At 52.6% G+C, this 16248-nt stretch overlaps 1 protein-coding gene across 2 annotated transcripts in view; it reads right to left on the minus strand.

Annotated features, from left to right (window-relative positions):
* Positions 1-9269, minus strand: part of NTN1 (netrin 1) — a 180556-nt gene extending 171287 nt beyond the window's left edge. The window contains exons 1-2 of one of the 2 annotated variants that reach the window (XM_054709687.1): positions 9224-9269; positions 7410-8491 (exon numbers count right to left, since the gene is read on the minus strand). In XM_054709687.1, coding sequence (XP_054565662.1) covers positions 7410-8427 — 1018 coding nt within the window. In that variant the 5' untranslated portion in view covers positions 8428-8491; positions 9224-9269. Of the gene's footprint in view, positions 1-7409; positions 8492-8930; positions 9029-9223 lie in introns of those variants that run through there. The other variant, XM_028128292.2, reaches the window with a different exon arrangement.
* Between the last annotated feature and the right edge of the window lie 6979 nt (positions 9270-16248).

Below are 16248 nucleotides of genomic sequence, written 5' to 3' on the forward strand. Positions count from 1 at the left end.
GCCAGGGCTTACTTTGGGATCTCAAATATGGGACATAGCGCAACATACAGGATAGGCCCCTGGAAACTAAAAGATGTCTCGTTTCCTTGTTACCTAGGACTCGGTTATTCAGATCCAGCCCCTTGGAACATCCCTGTGGTCTTACAGATTATCTAACTTAGGTGTGGAGCCTCTGGAACGTGTAAAAATTGGACATGACAACCAATAATCTCTCATCTGTGGGCAGAAAAGGCCTGGGGGAGGGGAGGGGGGAATACAGCAATAGCACCCGCTAGGGGGGGACATGGGTGGGTCCCCATCTGAAGAGGGCCAACACCTCACCTGGGCGACTCTCGAATCGTCCTCAGAGACAGATTCCCGCGTCTTCTTCCAGGCACTAGCCGAGTTGGGGAGATTCACTAGTTACAATGGATACAATGAACTGGGGTGTCTGTGACTTTCTACCTTTCAAGGTTCTCACCCCACACATTTTCTTTGATCCCTGGAAAGCCTGGAAGGCTACCATAGGGACAGGGACATCTTTCTCCCGGGTCTTCCTCACACGCGTAAACGCACGGCCACGTGAATTCACGTCGACCGAACTGTAGCCACTTCGCGAATCCCAGCGGCAGGGGGACCAGCGATCTCTGGGGACGACCCCGACACAGGAGAAGGCAGAGCCCACTTCTCCACTCCTGGGCCGCGCTCACGGCCCCGCAGAGGTGCCTCCCTGTTCTCTGACGGAAAGGCCTTCCCGTGCAGAGGAGGCTCGGGCAGGCACTGCAGCGCCGGAAGGGAAAGGCTCAGAGGAGAGGCCTTCCCATCTCACCGTCTCAGGGCCACAGTCCCTTCCCTCTGTCAGAGGGCAGAACTGGCACAAAATAACGTAGCCGGGGCGGAGCACCTACCCAGCGCAGGTCTCCGGGAAGCTGGGCAGGGAAAGGCAGCGTTATCTCTACAGGCAGAGGGCTGACAACTGGAACGGGTCTCTGCCTTCTGACCCGGTGGGGGGGCGCGGGGGATTCACATAAATTACACGACGTTCCCACGGCGGAGTAAAATTTAATTCTGAGTTCACAGTGGAGACACCCTTTTGAAATAAGAACATGGGGATGCAATACAGAACGCACTGTGTTGTGCCCCCACAGGTCAAACCTCAGGACGGCAGTCAGCACAACGGCAGAGACCTGTGTCAGGAGGACGTCCCGGCAGCTCACTTGTCTCAGGCGCTATTCCCAAACTCTGTGCCTTGGAGCTGATTACGGAGACGGGCCTTCAGAGCAAGCCTTGCTCATGCCCCCACCGCCCCACTCTGTGTGTGCAACGGTGTCCCTGAATGAGCCAGGATGTGCGCTGCACGCCTGTCCACACTTAGTTCAGTTTGTGTAAAAACTGCCCGTGGGTGGCAGGGACATCTGTTTTGGAAAAGCTTCCACTCCTTGTGGCAGCCTGATGCACCAAAACAAAGCACGTAGGAAGCCCCTGGTACGGTGCCTGGCATTCGGGAGGGGTCTGCAGGCTGTTTTCAGGATGCGACCTGACAACCACCGCAAACTGGGATTCTACACTCTGCGTTCCCCAGCCGCCCCGGGCAAGGCCACACCTCCCCAGGCCGTGCCGACCACAGCGCGGATGTGCATCTGCCCGGACCACAGGCAAACATCAGGCTCGGATCCTGAGCGGTTCCTCAGCCCACCTACACCGCCGGGCTCCCCGCAGTGTAAGGCGCTGCAGAAACCCCTGGCACGGTTACCACGTCTAAAAAGAAGAAAGAAACCCTGCCTCACAAACCAGCCACACTCGTACGCGGACAGATAAGGCTGTTTTCTAATCCAGTTCCCCGGAGAGCCATTTATTTTGGTGAGGCCAGCGTGCACAGCAGAAACTATAGAAGCCATCAAGATAACACGAATACCAACCCAGTGGACTTTTGAAGTGTAAACATAAAAGTCTATTAAGAATACAATGTTGGTTTAATCCCAAGACAAAAAATCGACTTAATGAAAAGCACAACTCATCTCAAGAAGGAAATATCGATACCAGCTGTGAGCAGAAAATGAGGGGATTCCTTCCAGGGAACATTTGAATTTCAACCCACTGCCTTTCCAATATTTTCTCTGGACATAAAGTCTCAAATACTTTTCCGAGGATCTCATTTTTCTACAGGAGGAGGAGGTCAGAGAGAAGTCTGGGCGGGGCCACAGGAGAGCCTGGAAATGCAGAGACCCGCCCCACGAGGATACCCTGACACGAAGCTGTCTCCCTTCTCTGGAGACATAGGGAGCAGCCTCCCTGCCCCCCAGGCACTGAGGACCCAGCAAGACCCTCACTCCAGCTCTAGCGGCCGGCAGAGATCGGTGACAGGCCTGTGCTGCTGACACCAGGCGCTGCACCGACCAGCACCGCGCTGGGGACCAGAATAGGCCATGACACTTCTTAGCCAACTGCCTCAACTTCATTTTTTTTTTCTTCAATATGTCCCGGAGAAGCAAAGGGAATCCGAGCATTAGGGAGAAAGGAGAAGGCCTTATTAAAGAGGATTTTCTGGTTATGAGCTCTGTTCCAGCGTCTTTGAGAGAGATCACGGGCCCTGGCATCAAGAAAGACGTGGCCATGCCAAAACCGGTTTGGCTCAGTGGATAGAGCGTCGGCCTGCGGACTGAAAGGTCCCGGGTTCGATTCCGGTCAAGGGCATGTACCTTGGTTGCAGGCACATCCCCAGAGGGGGGTGTGCAGGAGGCAGCTGATCGATGTTTCTCTCTCATCGATGTTTCTAACTCTCTATCTCTCTCCCTTCCTCTCTGTAAAAAATCAGTAAAATATATTTAAAAAAAAAAAAAGAAGAAGAAAGACGTGGCCATCGGCAACACCTGTGGACGCTGAACACCCACAGGAAGTATTTAACCCTCTTCACTTACATGCCTCACTCCAGCTCCCACTAGGCCTGATGGCTAAAGTAAAGGACAGCTTCTTATATGTAATTTCATATTAAGCATGAATAAACCCCATAAATATAATAATAATATTACATAATCTAACACGGGAACCCGTGCAGTTCTAGCAAGAAAAGTTGTGCCGACTTTTCTCCTGTACGTGGATGTGTGCCTGCCATTCCCCCGCCAGCCATCCGCCCATTCCATGGGGAGGCAGCACCGAGGATGCTTTAAAAGCATCAATATCAGACTGGAGTTTCGCCTCCACCATCTACTAGGTATATGTAGTACTAACAGCTGGTAGCCTTCGGGCAAACGGTTTAATGTCTCTTGGTTATGGTTTCCTCATCTGTGAAATGAAAACAATAATACTGCCTCCTATTAGCATAGTCCAGTGGTCGGCAAACTCATCAGTCAACAGAGCCAAATACCAACAGTACAACGATTGAAATTTCTTTTGAGAGCCAAATTTTTTAAACTGAAGTTTCTTCTAATGCCACTTCTTCAAAACAGACTCACCCAGGCCGTGGTATTTTGTGGAAGAGCCACACTCAAGGGGCCAAAGAGCCGCATGTGGCTCTCGAGCCGCCGTTTGCCGACCACTGGCATAGTCACAATGATAAAATGATTAAATTAATGAGTGTCGGGCAAAAAAAATAAGCCCTCAAGAGTTCATCATCACAATGACAATAATGATAGTCACTACTCTGACTACGAAACCATTCACTGATCTGCAGCTACGTGCCAGACTCTGGACCAGGCAGCAGATAATGTTAGCCTTCTGATTTTGCAAGCATCGTTAGCCGGGCATTGGACTTCGCACGGCAACGCCACCAGGATAGGCCTCCCTCGCGCGCCGAGGAGGATGGTAGGCCCAAACACTGGAGCCACTTACGGCATGAAAAACTCCCTCCCAGAACCATGTTTAAACAATTACGAGCATTATGTTGCAGGTACCCATGACCGGAGGAGGCCAGCCCAGCACGGTGCTCATCTTGCAGAGATGTCTTTTGTGTGGGTTTTGGGTTTCAGCTGGGCAACGCAAAACCAGAGAGTGAGTCGAAAAACGAGTTTTCACAAGCTCACCCTGTCACAAACCAGGCAGGGGTTCCTGCTGACATCCCCACAGCAAGATTAAACAGCATGCTTCGTCAGGCACTAAACACTAACACAGCTCCGACGTCAGGGGGACACTGATTAAAACTGATGCCAATAATTTATGAAACACAATATGGTCTTCAGATGCTCTTTTGAAAGAAAAAAAAAAATAGGAAGGGGGGAAAAAAGGGCCTAGCAACCCAGGTGGTTTAAAACTGTTCCTGCATTTTCCCTTAAATGTACACCGCCCCCCCCCCCACCACCACCATGCATGGATGCTTCTTTACACCATGAATGTAAATGCACATGTGTATAAAAGCATGTGAACACGGCTGATACATATGGGCGGAAGAAAGTCTTTAGTTATTCCACTGAGAGCTGTCGAGGCTGTAACGTTATACATAGTCTTGTCTTTCATATTGTTTTGAGGGTGTGTGTTTTTCCGGAAGAAACCCAAAATGGCATTTAAAATAAAATTGAGTTTTACAAAAGTTCACGTTGATTCCATAGAGAACTCAACCTTGAAACAATGTGGAAAAGAAAGCCTGGCTAACGGAAAGCTCCGGGACGTATGCACTTCTTAGTGATGGGAAGGCACCGTGGCCCATACAGCAGAACCATTTAGAGAAATAATACCAAAAGGTTTTTTTTAGAGTTTTAGGATGGAGGGGGGTTCACCTGGGGAAGGGTACCATTGGAGTCTCTTCTTCATCACGTCTCATTTTATCAAGGCCACGACAGAACAGCACGGTGACAATGCTTTGTGTTCATCAAGACTGATTTGGGGAATGAAAAACAGGTAATACTTCTTCAATTTGCCTTAGTTGTAAATAATCTGAGAGCTTGAATTTAGGTCAACAGTGTGAAATTCACAAGATGGGATTATGTTGGAGAGAGGGAAAAAAAAAAATCTGAGCCGCTGATAGTACAAAAGTTAGTGTTTGAAGGATTTATTAAGGCTTTTTCCTAGCACAGTGCCCTGTAGTGTCTCAGATCACCTGTCAAATACTAATTCATTCACATCTCTCCACGGCGGGGCCTTTTCATAAAAAGCTCGACCTTTAATTGTAAATCACTTTTAAATTGTCTTTGCTGGCTTTCTCTTTCACAGAAGGATGGAAAAACCACTAAGACTTCAATTAAGACTTTATGGGAACTTCAACCTGACTTCCCCCTCTGTATCTACAAGATATCAGAATATCTATTCAAAAAGGAAACGGTAAGAAACTTTGACATAGCTGAATAGGCTTTGCTTTTATAAATTTAAAGATACTTTAACTAGTGAGAATTAAAATAACTTCAGTAAAAAAAAAAAAAAAAAAACCCTGAAAATATTGTTAGCTGATTATTTGTCATGTAGATCATGTGCTTATTAGGCCTAATTAAACTTTTTGAGCAAAAAGGCTTACTAATTACATTAGTGAATATGTTGATTGCTCAATTTGGCTTAAAAAAAAACCTGTCAATCCAATTTGTGCCTAGTTAGTGCTGTCGTCAAAAGACAAAATCCTAAACTACAGAGGTTATTTCAAGTGCAGGACTATTGTTGCAGCAAATGTGGGTTCTGTCCCCACATCCAAAGTGACTAGGAGAGGGAGGGGTGGCGGATGAATCTGAACAAATCTACACTAAGACAAATCTTCAAACCAGTAAAACGTTACCACAACACCCGGCTTATTGGCCTCCGTGCATTCACTTGCATTGGTCCAATCAGACCCTGCTGGTGACAATTCGAAGGTATCTTTCATATGCACATACAAACTAAAACTGATAGCAAAACCCTGGGAGGCCCTTGAATGTCAATACGGGGCTTTTACGCACAAAAGGAAGAAAAGAAAAGAGGAAAGGGGAAGGGGGGGGGAAGAGATGGGAAAAACCAATATTTCTGAAGAACTTGAGCAGATCAAAGGAATTTTACTCTCAAAGACCACGAATGCCCGGGTGTAACTATCTCACTGCAGAATCCTGAAAAGACTCTCTTCAAACCGGCCACCGGTTCCCTCTCTTAAAGGAGAGGGGAGAACAATTAGGTCTGCAAAATCCCGACACAGCGAGTGCAAAAATGGAGGGCCCGCCGTGCAACAGGAGGCCCGGCCCTTGCAGACCAGGAGGCCTTCCTGGGCCTCAGTGCCCACCCAGCGCTCCAAGACATGTTTTCCTCTGGATTGCTCAAAAGTCTGCATCCGCAGTCATGAGGCACAAACTATTCGACAACAACATGACACAATTAATCAGAACCAGACCTCCAAACGTGTGTGCGTGGGGACCAGCAAACGTTGCAATGTGCTTCAGAGGGTGAAGCAACCGAAGAGACTCACACTGGCTGTTTGGGGATTGGGGGGTGGGGGGGGGGGGGGCAAAGGAAAAATCTATACGTTCACAAAAGATGCACACCAAATGGCACTTTACAACCTAAATACTTTTCCTTAAAATAAAATGAAATTTACATCTCATACTGGAAGAGTAATGTCTCACTACCTGCCCCCTCCTCCCAGCGCCCCCAGAAACTGGTCCCTGAGTTTCTATAGCAACAAAGTGGCAAAATTCAGAAACAGAATGTATCCCCTTTTCCCCCTTAGTCTCATTTCTAACAAAATCTATTCGCCAGTGCCGGTTTTGTCCGTTTTCTCTTTCAGGAACTGAAACCCCCATTAAAAAGTGAGAATCTGGATCCTTAGTTAATTCAAAACTATTTAATTTCACCCAATTCTGACACTAACAAATCTGTTGTGCTCGTTTCTTTGAGCCAGAATGGAATTAGTTTAAAATAATTAATGAACTCTCCTTTGTAATCTGTAGATAGTAATTAATTTAAACCACATCATTATTTTGCTAACACAAGCACGCTGTCCAAAAGGAGGGAAAAAAATTCAAACTATAAAAGATAAATGGAGGGCGCAGGAATGATATTCGTCGGGTACTGAACTGGCCCCAAACTGCAAATCCCTTTGCCATCTCCCAAGGGAGTCATGGTGGTGGGGCTGGAACACCCAGGGAACCCGGCCGGGATCCCCAATTGCGCCCAGTTTCAGCCCTAAGACAGGAGGGTCCCGCCAAGCCGAGGGTAAGGCATGTGGATCCCAGCTTAGAGGGACCAGTCGGCATATTTTCTGCAAAACCCTCGCTCTCCCCGCAACATTTCTCGTGCTTCTTGGCTCTTGGCAGAGTGCACCGGTCGCAAACCCGAGAGTCCAGGGCCAGCGCCACGGGAGCGCGTGTCCTGAGGTCTGCCCTCCCGGTCCGCTACATCCCGGAACGCACCTCCCACTATTCCCGCGGCACCACCGCAGCGGAGGATCCTCCGTGCAGCCGCGGCGCCCCAGGGTGCGAGGCCCCCGGAACAGCCGCCCGCGCCCCCCCCGCCGCCCGCCGCCCCACCCCCCGCGGCGCTCCACTCACCCACGCACTCGTTGGCCTCGCGGGCGGTGGCGCGTTGCCAGGGCCGGTCGTAGTGGAAGGGCTTGCAGCGGTCGCACTCGGGCCCCGCCGTGTTGTGCCGGCAGTCGCACACCAGGCTGTCGTCGCGGTCGCGCACGCAGCGGGCCGCGTGTCCGTTGCACTTGCAGCGGCCGCCCACCTGCAGGTCGGACACTGCGTAGAAGTAGGAGTCCCGCGCCAGCTCCGAGTCGTCCTCGTTCTCGTCGCCGAACGTGTGCAGGCGGCTGAAAGCCACACGGATGTCGGTGGCCGTGACCCAGTCCTGCAGCACCGGCGAGTTGTCGAAGTCGTGCGCCGAGGGCCGCCCGTCCAGCGTGCTGAAGGCGATGAGGCCGCCGGAGAGCGGGCGCATGTCCGTGTGCGAGTCCGTGCAGACGGCCTCCTGCTCGTTCTGCTTGGTGATGGGCGCGCGGTGCGGCCGGTTGTACATCTTGCGGCACTGCGTGGAGTAGTACTGGAAGGGCACCCACGTGCGCCCGTAGTCCATGGACTTGTAGATGGCCATGGACTCGGGCCGCGGAGAGCAGAACTGGAGGCTCACGTACGTCACCTCGAACTTCTTGCCGAGCGACAGCGTGAGCGTGACGTTGTGCGGGAACTGCAGGTAGTTCTCGGACTGCCAGCACGTCAGGTTGTGCGGGTTGTTGAGGTCGGTGAGGAAGGCGGGCGGGTGCGCCTTCTTGGGGTCGGACGCGTTGCAGAGGTGGCAGGAGCGCAGCCGCTCTTCGCCGCGCTCGCTCACCACGCAGTAGCGCGCCGGGGGCCGGCCGCAGGTGCTGGACACGCGCACGTCCTTGCCGAAGGCCGCGTTGACAAAGTCCGGGATGCAGCGGCGGGGGTGGCCGTTCTCGTCCGAGCAGGGGTCGGGCTGCGCCGCCTGGCCCGCGAACATGCTGAGCCCGGGCCCGCCGCGCACCGCGCCCACCAGGCACGCCACGGTCGCCAGCGCCGCCAGCGCCTCCCACACGGCGCGCATCATGCTGCGTCCAGCTTGCCCCGGCCCCGCCGCGCCGAGGAGTGGGTCCGCCCGCCGCAGAAGGCGCCTGCGGAGAGAGGGGAGCTGCGCTCAGCCTGCCCGCCCGCGCCCTCTACCCACCGCCGGGCAAAGAGCCGAGGTGCGGGCGAACGCCCGGCTTCCCCAGCACCGGCCCCGCCGCAGACTGCCTGCCTCGCAGAGGAAGGCGAGTCCGGGGCCCCCCAAGCCAGCTTCGCCCGCGCAGTTCTCCCCGGCCCAGCGGCGAAGCGGGGCCGCGGGCGAAAGCGAGGCTTCCCAGCCGCCGCCTCCACGCCGCCCGAGGGGCATGCCCGCGCCCGTCTGCCCGTTCGCAGCCAGCCCGCCTAGCACCCCAAGTCTCGGGCGCAGGAGAGCGCGGGGGGCCCCAACCCCGCACGACCCGCGCGCTCCTTCCTCCCGCAGCCTGGGGTCCCTCTCCGCTGCCCCAGATCGCGTCCCCGCCGGAGACTCCGCATTCAGGACTTTACCTCTGGAAAGGGCAAAAGAGAAAGAAAAGTTTGCCGGGCACTGGCCGGGGTGCCCGCACGCCGGACAGCGAGAGGCTCTCCCTCGCTGCTAGCAGACGCGTCCTGCCTCAGCGCGGGCTTGCCAGCTCCATGCCCGGCGCGGCCGCCGCTACCCAGCCCCGGCCCCGGCCCGGCCGCTGCCGCTGCCGCCGCCGCCGCCGCCGCCTCTCTCGTCCGAGTGACGACGCGGCCGCCGGTCTCCCGCCGCGGTCCGAGCGCTGCCCAGCCCGCGCCCGGGGCGCACACACACTCACGCTGGCTGGCGAGGACTCACACACACGCACGCACGCCTCCGAGGGCTCCGCAGCGGCCGCCACTCGCTCGGGGAGTGGGGGGCGGAGGGGAGCGCGGGGGCGGGGGGCGGGGCCGCCGGGCGGGGCGCCGGCCAATAACGTCGGCGAGCAGCCGCCCGCTCGGGAGCAAAGTTTTCACCCCGGGAAAGAAGAAAGTTGAAGGGAACCGGCCTGGGGCGCGGAGAGAGCGAGAGCGCCCGCGGGTGGGAACCCGAGAGCCCGAGAAAGAACAGCAGAGACAAAGAGAAAGCTAGGAGAGCGCCCGGGGAAACCCCGGAGAGGAGAGGAGGCTGGGCCCGCGCGCACCCCGCGGAGGGAGGAGGGGCCGGCGGCGGACGGGGACTGTCAGCCCCGCTCCGGCCCGCGCTGCCCCGGGAGCCTCGCAGGTTTCCGCCAGCCCCTCTCCTCCGGGAGCGCGCGGGCGGGCGTGGGGGAGGGGACGGTCTTCTCCCTCCAGGTCCCATCCAAACACATCTGTGTTTGTTTTCTTTGCTGCGCCGAGGTCGGGCCTTCCTCTAACCCAGCCTTATGGCCGTGGTGGCACCTCGTACAGCTCCGTGCCCCTGTGGGCAAACAGCCTGGGGTCATGAGGAAGAGGAGGATGTAACCTGTGCCTGCTCACCCCTCCCGCCCGAAGCCCCCGGGGTCTGGCGAGAGGGGCTGCCCCTGTGCACCAGTTCCCCCCCTACACACACACACACACACACACACACACACACACACACACACTTCCGCCCACGGACACACAGTTGTCACTGTGAGGTTGGGCCTATCTGTCAGGCACGTGGCTTCTTTCATGCCGGGGGAGCCTAGGTGGGCAGTAGACGAAGTGGAAAGCTGCAGGACAGCACCTGGGCACTGGCCAGCGGCCCTCTAGCCAGGTCTGCGGAGCCTCAGGCTGGGGGGAGCCCAGCCCGCCCAGGTCCCCTGAGGCAGGCTTATAGGACTTCTTCCTGGCTCGGGTTTCGAAGGGTGCCATACCCTGTACTAGCTCATGGGAGCCCACAGCAGCTTTGCAAAGCAGGCATTAATTCCTTTTTGCAAGTGAAGACACCGAGGTCTCCGGAGGTGAGGAAACTTGCCCAGCTCTCCCAACTGGTAAACATCAAATCCCTCCTCTCCTCACATTTGTCAAATGGATATTCCCACCCAGGTGTAGTCTCACGGGGCCTTCTCGGGGCTGCCCAGCCTCTCCTTACCTCATTCTCTACCTTAACGACAGGACTGAGCACAGTGGCAGTATCTGGCAGTACCCTTTGACCCTTGCAGCAGCCACCAAGAGCTCTGGGGACAGAAAGCTCTGGGCTGGGCGTTTGGGACTCCGTTTCTGTTGCTTTAAGTCACGAGTAATAGATCTGGATGGAAAGCCCAGGGTCCTGGTATGAGCTCCATTAAGTGCCTCATTTGGTCTTATTGGCATTTTCATAAACCCCGAGACTCTAAGAAGGGGCCTCGGGGCTCGCCAGGCCCAGCTCGGTCTCAGAAGAACCGCTTTCCCCGAGAGACAGCCCCAAGCCAGCTCTTCCAGGCCCGGGATTTCACCCAGCCCAAGGAGCGACCTCCGGTCCTTTGCAGGACAGCCGGGGCCACCCTCTTTCTGGGGTAACCCATGAGCTTTGCCTTCTGTGCCACTGCCACTGTGCACCGGTTACTTATGCCTGACCTTGTGGCTGAGAGGATTTCAGGTAACTTACAGGGGTACTTAAACACGGCAACACAGCATCAGTTAGCCAGGGAGCTGAAAGGGGATGAACAGATGTTTACCCGTGACATCCCCATGGCATGATAGGCAGCATAGCGGTTAGGAGCGAGTGCGCTGGCAAGTTTTGCAGCATTCTGCGCCTTATTTTTCTCATTTTCAAAAGGGGTACAACATTATCTACCTCATAGAGCTGTGAGCATCAAAGGAGCTAACATATGAATATTATAGCTTATAAAATGTATACATATTGTATTTATATAATCTACAGGAATATACTTTCACATATATGTATATGTAAATATACATAAAACCAGGCACATAATAAGTAAGTGGATGTAGAAATGGATGTTAGTTCTTACTATTAAATTGCTAGATCTTTATGGGAATTTAAAACTAATAAGTAAATTTAATTTAAAAATTATAAAATGAAAAAAAAAAGCAAATTACAAAACACTATAGCCCAAAGCACACTATGCACAGTATACTATCGGTTGTTGGTTTTTTTAATTTGCATACAAAGACAGCATTGTTAATTGTGGTCATCTCTGGATAGTGAGATTAGAGGTGATTTTTATTTACGTTTTGCTTGTATATTCTCGATTTTGTGTAGTAAAATAAGAGGGAAAGCTAAGAGAAAAAAGAAAAACCCAGAGGAAGGACCAAGTAGAGATGGGGATAGAGCTAAAATGCACCCTGGAATGCCTGTTCACCTCCTACGGGCGGGCCACAAATTTGTCCCTAAACTTCCCCACACCCCCACACCCCACCCCCAACAGCCAAAGTGAAAAGGAGACCATGTCAGTTACACAATTCGCAGTGTCCCAGGGATAAAAACAGACCTATTACTCAAGAGAATTACAACTAACTATTCTTGGTACTAAAATCAGACAGGAATTTCTCCTGGGGGGCCTCATAAACAGAACACGGTGTGAGGTGACAGCAAACACCCTCAACAACATCCCCCTCACAGTCACAGCAGTGAGCTCCGTGGGGCGGTTTTTGTGATGGGGGCCCACAACAGTAAGCTGTGGGCAGCGCGCCAAAACACAGGAAAAGACACACTGACAAGGAGGGACTGAGAGAGGCAAATCAGAGTGCCCCACTCCCCACCCAGCCCGCTCGGCCACCCAGTGCCCTCCAAGCCTTCCTTCCGCTGCTCTTTCTGTCCGCAGAGCTGCCGGTGGCCCTGGCGGGGCACAGGTTTGGCACGCACTCCTGGGCTGCAGCTACACGTGGCCTCTGAGCCTAGGCCAGTGGTCTCTGGGGCGCCTTGGGGGGAAGCTTTCCACTTTGCTTGTGGTCACTCAGGCCTGCGCCATCTTCTTCAGTGGTTCCAGGTGAGCCGGACTCTCTCACCTTGTACCTTGAAGGCCTGGAACATTCTGGGACACAGTAGGACCTGTCTACGCCCATTCAGACCCACCTCCCTGTCGCTTGTACAGTTGGTCCAATTCCAACTCCACCATTCTGCCTCTCCAAAGTTTTGAAATCGACCCTCTATCATCTTTCAGTTTGATGTCCTCTAGGCTAAACGTTCCCAGTTCTTTCAAAGAGTTCGGCAAGGACATTGTTTTCTGACTACTCTGCAGACTCGCCCAATGCCCTCTAATTTGTCAATGTCCATTCCTAAAGCATACTACCTTTTGAGGGGACAAATGAAAAAAACAGATGTCCAAGTGCTGTGAGAGCTTCTCAAAGTGGGGGTTGTAAATACACGCCCGCAAAGGCTGTCAGGCCAGGCGCTAAGCAGCAGGATCCATGGTTCAGGCTGGAGTTCAAAACACAACAATGGCTGTTGGGTGAGAAAGCAAATTCCCAGGTGTTTCTGCAAGGAATGTGTCTGGAGGGGGAGCTGCCGTTCTGGGAACCCAGCCTCACCTGAAGCCCGGGATCCCCCGAAGCGGAGAATGTGGCAGTTTCAAGAAAACTTACAAGTAGCCAACATAGAAGGAGGAAAACCCGAGAGCCGGGTGTCCTAGAAACCAACAGGCAAGTTCGGGGAAGCAGGGGCAGTGAGCAGTATCACATGCTTTCAAGGTCGAGATAAGATCTGAAAGGAGTCCTTTGGATTAAACTACAAGGAAGCCATCGGTGACCTTGACCAGCAGTGGCTGAGGAGTGGTAAGGACAGAAGCCAGACTGCCTCAGGGTACGGAGTGAATGGGAGGTGAGAAAGTGGAAGATAGTGAGTGTAGACACCTCTCAAGAAGTGTGAAAACAAGTGGTAGGAAAGGGAGATGGTGATAGCAGGAAGCTGACACGGGATTGAGGGGACATTGGGATCTTTTATTGTTGTTTATAAGATAAGGCTATTTAAACCTGCCTAAATGTTGATCCGAAGGAGGCTCGGGAGACAGGTTGAAGACAGATAAAACCAGCCTTGTAAAATGTGTGGTCAGGTGGTCTGAGAGCTGCTCGTGTTACAATGGAATAGGAAGTGGCACCACCTGCCGAGAGTGAGGGAGCAGGTGGGCGCACGGGCGGTTTCAGAATGGGGGAGAAGGCTGGATGGGGTCATTACAGAAAAGAGGATAATGTGTGCTGGGCAGATAAAGGTCCCATTGAAGTTGGTGACTATCTAGGAGAAAGAATGCAAACCAGCAAAGGCGCAGGGCTCCCCTCCCCCAGCAGTGCTCAGCAGCCGCCTGTGTAGACTTAGAAAAAGCAGAGCCGTTGAGTTAATCTCCGAGTTGAGGGTTTGTTCCAGGAGGTGGGACAGAAGGACAAGGGAAGCGGGTGGCTGATGGGATGGACCAGGAGACAAAGCTAAAGAGAGAAGGAAGTGAGGACAGGCGAGGATAGAAGAGGAAAGAGAGATGCCAGGGCTTTAAGGCTGTGCTGTTAAACGCGATAGCCAGGAAGCACATGTTGGTAGTTCACTTTCAGCTTGAAAGAACTGAAGTTAAGCCTGGCCGGCATGGCTCAATGGAGCATAGACCTATGAGCCTGCAAGTCACGGTTCGATTCCCGATTCCCAGTCAGGTCAGTGCTCGATCCCCAGTGGGGGGCGTGCAGGAGGTAGCCGATGGATGATTTTCTCTCTCCCTCTCCTTTCCTCTCTGAAAGCAATCAAAATATATTTTTTAAAAAAAGAATTAAACTTAAATAAAATATAAAGCTCATTCCTCAATTACCCCTGATTTGGATAGTGCCGATAAAGAACATTTCTACCATCACAGAAACTTATATTGGACAGAACTGGTCTAGAGGATTCAGGAAAAAAGAAGAAGAAATGTGGTGGGGGATAACTTGGGAGATTGTGGCCCCAAACCAGATGTCTGAATTGAGGAACGCAGATGTGGAACAATTCTGGGTGGTGACAAGGCCCACTAAGGGTAACGTTGGGGCTTGGTACTGCCCGGAAGGAGAGGTGAAAATGACTGGAGATAAGGTGGTCAAGGTACCCTGGATATTAAAGACCCTTGGGACCCACATCAGGGCTTGGGACAGAGATGAAAACCAAACCAGGTGCTAGAATCTTCAAAGAAAGGGAAGTGACCTAGATCTTCTATTATCAACCAGTGTGCTGCAAGAATTTTTAAATCATGCAAGACCTGACTGTTTAGCCAGGGGCCCTGATCTTTTTTCCCTTTGATTGTCAAATTTCAAAAAATGACAACAGCCAACACAACAATAGCCATCTGGCGTGAATGAATAAGAATTACACCTATTATTTTTTGTCAGATTGGCAAAAGAATATATTTTTTGGTGTGCCACAGAATTTTAGTAATTAGTTTGTGTGTGCCATGAGATGAAAAAGGTTGAAAATCGCTGACCTGGATGGAGAGGAGATTCCAAGGATGAGATGTGGAAGGTGCACTATGTGTGTGGTTCTGGCCTTAAAGGAACTGAGTGTTGCTGGGGTTTTTCATGAAGATGGAAGGAACACTGCGGACTGAGGATGACAACAGCTCCCCCTCCAGGGCATTGGGTGTGTGTGACGTGGGAGAAGAGCCCCACTGGAGGGGGCTGCCGTGTGCATGGGGCAAGGCTGTGGGATAAGCATGAAGGTGGGTGGAACAATCAGTGAACAGGGGGAGGAGGCAGGGGAGAGCATATACCAGGGATGGGGGGCACCAGGTGGCACCGGCTAATGGAGAAACGAGATGACCCGAGCGGCCTTCATGTCGGGCCTGACTGAGGGTTTTACTTTTTACATCGAGCACTTATAGAATGCTTACTCTGTGCCAAGCACTCTTCTAAGAACTTTATCCATCATTAGCTCATAATACTCATCACAACCTTAGGAGGTAAGTACTATTATCTCCATTTTACAGAGGAGGAAACTGAGACACAGAGAAGGAATCTGCTGAAGATGCCATCACTGGTAAGCAGAGGAGCAGAGGTTTGACCTAAAATGGTCTGGTTCCAGTGTCTGGAGCTCTTAGCACCTATAGGCAGGATGGGCTGGTTGCCATAAGCTTTCCAACAAACATGGGTCTCAGCGACCTTGAGACAGAGGAAGAAAGTCAGGTCTGCCAGAAACATGAGCTGTGACCTGGCTCAGCTGTCTAGTCCAGTTAAGAGGACAGACATTAAATGATTTGATTTCCAGGACTCCCAACATAGGCTGGAAATTGTAGCTGCAGAGGTGGCCCCAGCATCTGGCCCCTCCAAAAGGGTGAGTGTGGCTTGGATTGATTGTGTTTCTTTTGGAAATGGAAAGAATTTAACTTAGACAAAGCTTGATTCCAGTTCGCCATAACTGACTGTGTGACCTCGAGCAAGCTGCCTGACCCATCTGAGCACCAGTTTTCTCACAGCGAAATGGGAGGCATCGCTCTTACCTGATAGGTTTGTCAGGGTGGTTACAAAATGGATCTGAAAAGAAAGAAGCTGGAACAGAGTAGAGGCTCAATATGTGCTAGTTTCAAGGGTTTTTTTTGTTTGTTTGTTTTTAATACTCATAATTCTCAGATCAGGCTCCCAGACCCCTCACCCTGGAAGAATTGGGGGCATCCTCTCATTTCAAGGCTTCTAGCGCTCAGCTCACCTATCAGGCTCAGGGGGATTGCTCAAGGGCCCCACCCCAGGTCCCTGGCAGGATTTCAGGAGATGTGGCTGTTCTGGAAAAGGGTTGAGAGCATGGAGAACAGGCCTGGAGAGTGCAGAGGATTCCTGGAGACTTGTCTGTTTCCTCGGTGTTGTTTATCTGCATCTTCAGCTCAGGCCTCCCCTGTTGCAGGCTTCTTGGCTGAGGACTCGGGAGTTGGGCATAGAAACCATACAAACCCCAAATCCGGCAAATCCTTTAATCTACCAGAGCTCTTTGAAGGGGTGAGAT

The sequence above is a fragment of the Eptesicus fuscus genome, chromosome 20, assembly GCF_027574615.1.
Source record: "Eptesicus fuscus isolate TK198812 chromosome 20, DD_ASM_mEF_20220401, whole genome shotgun sequence".
NCBI classification, from domain to species: Eukaryota; Metazoa; Chordata; class Mammalia; order Chiroptera; family Vespertilionidae; genus Eptesicus; species Eptesicus fuscus.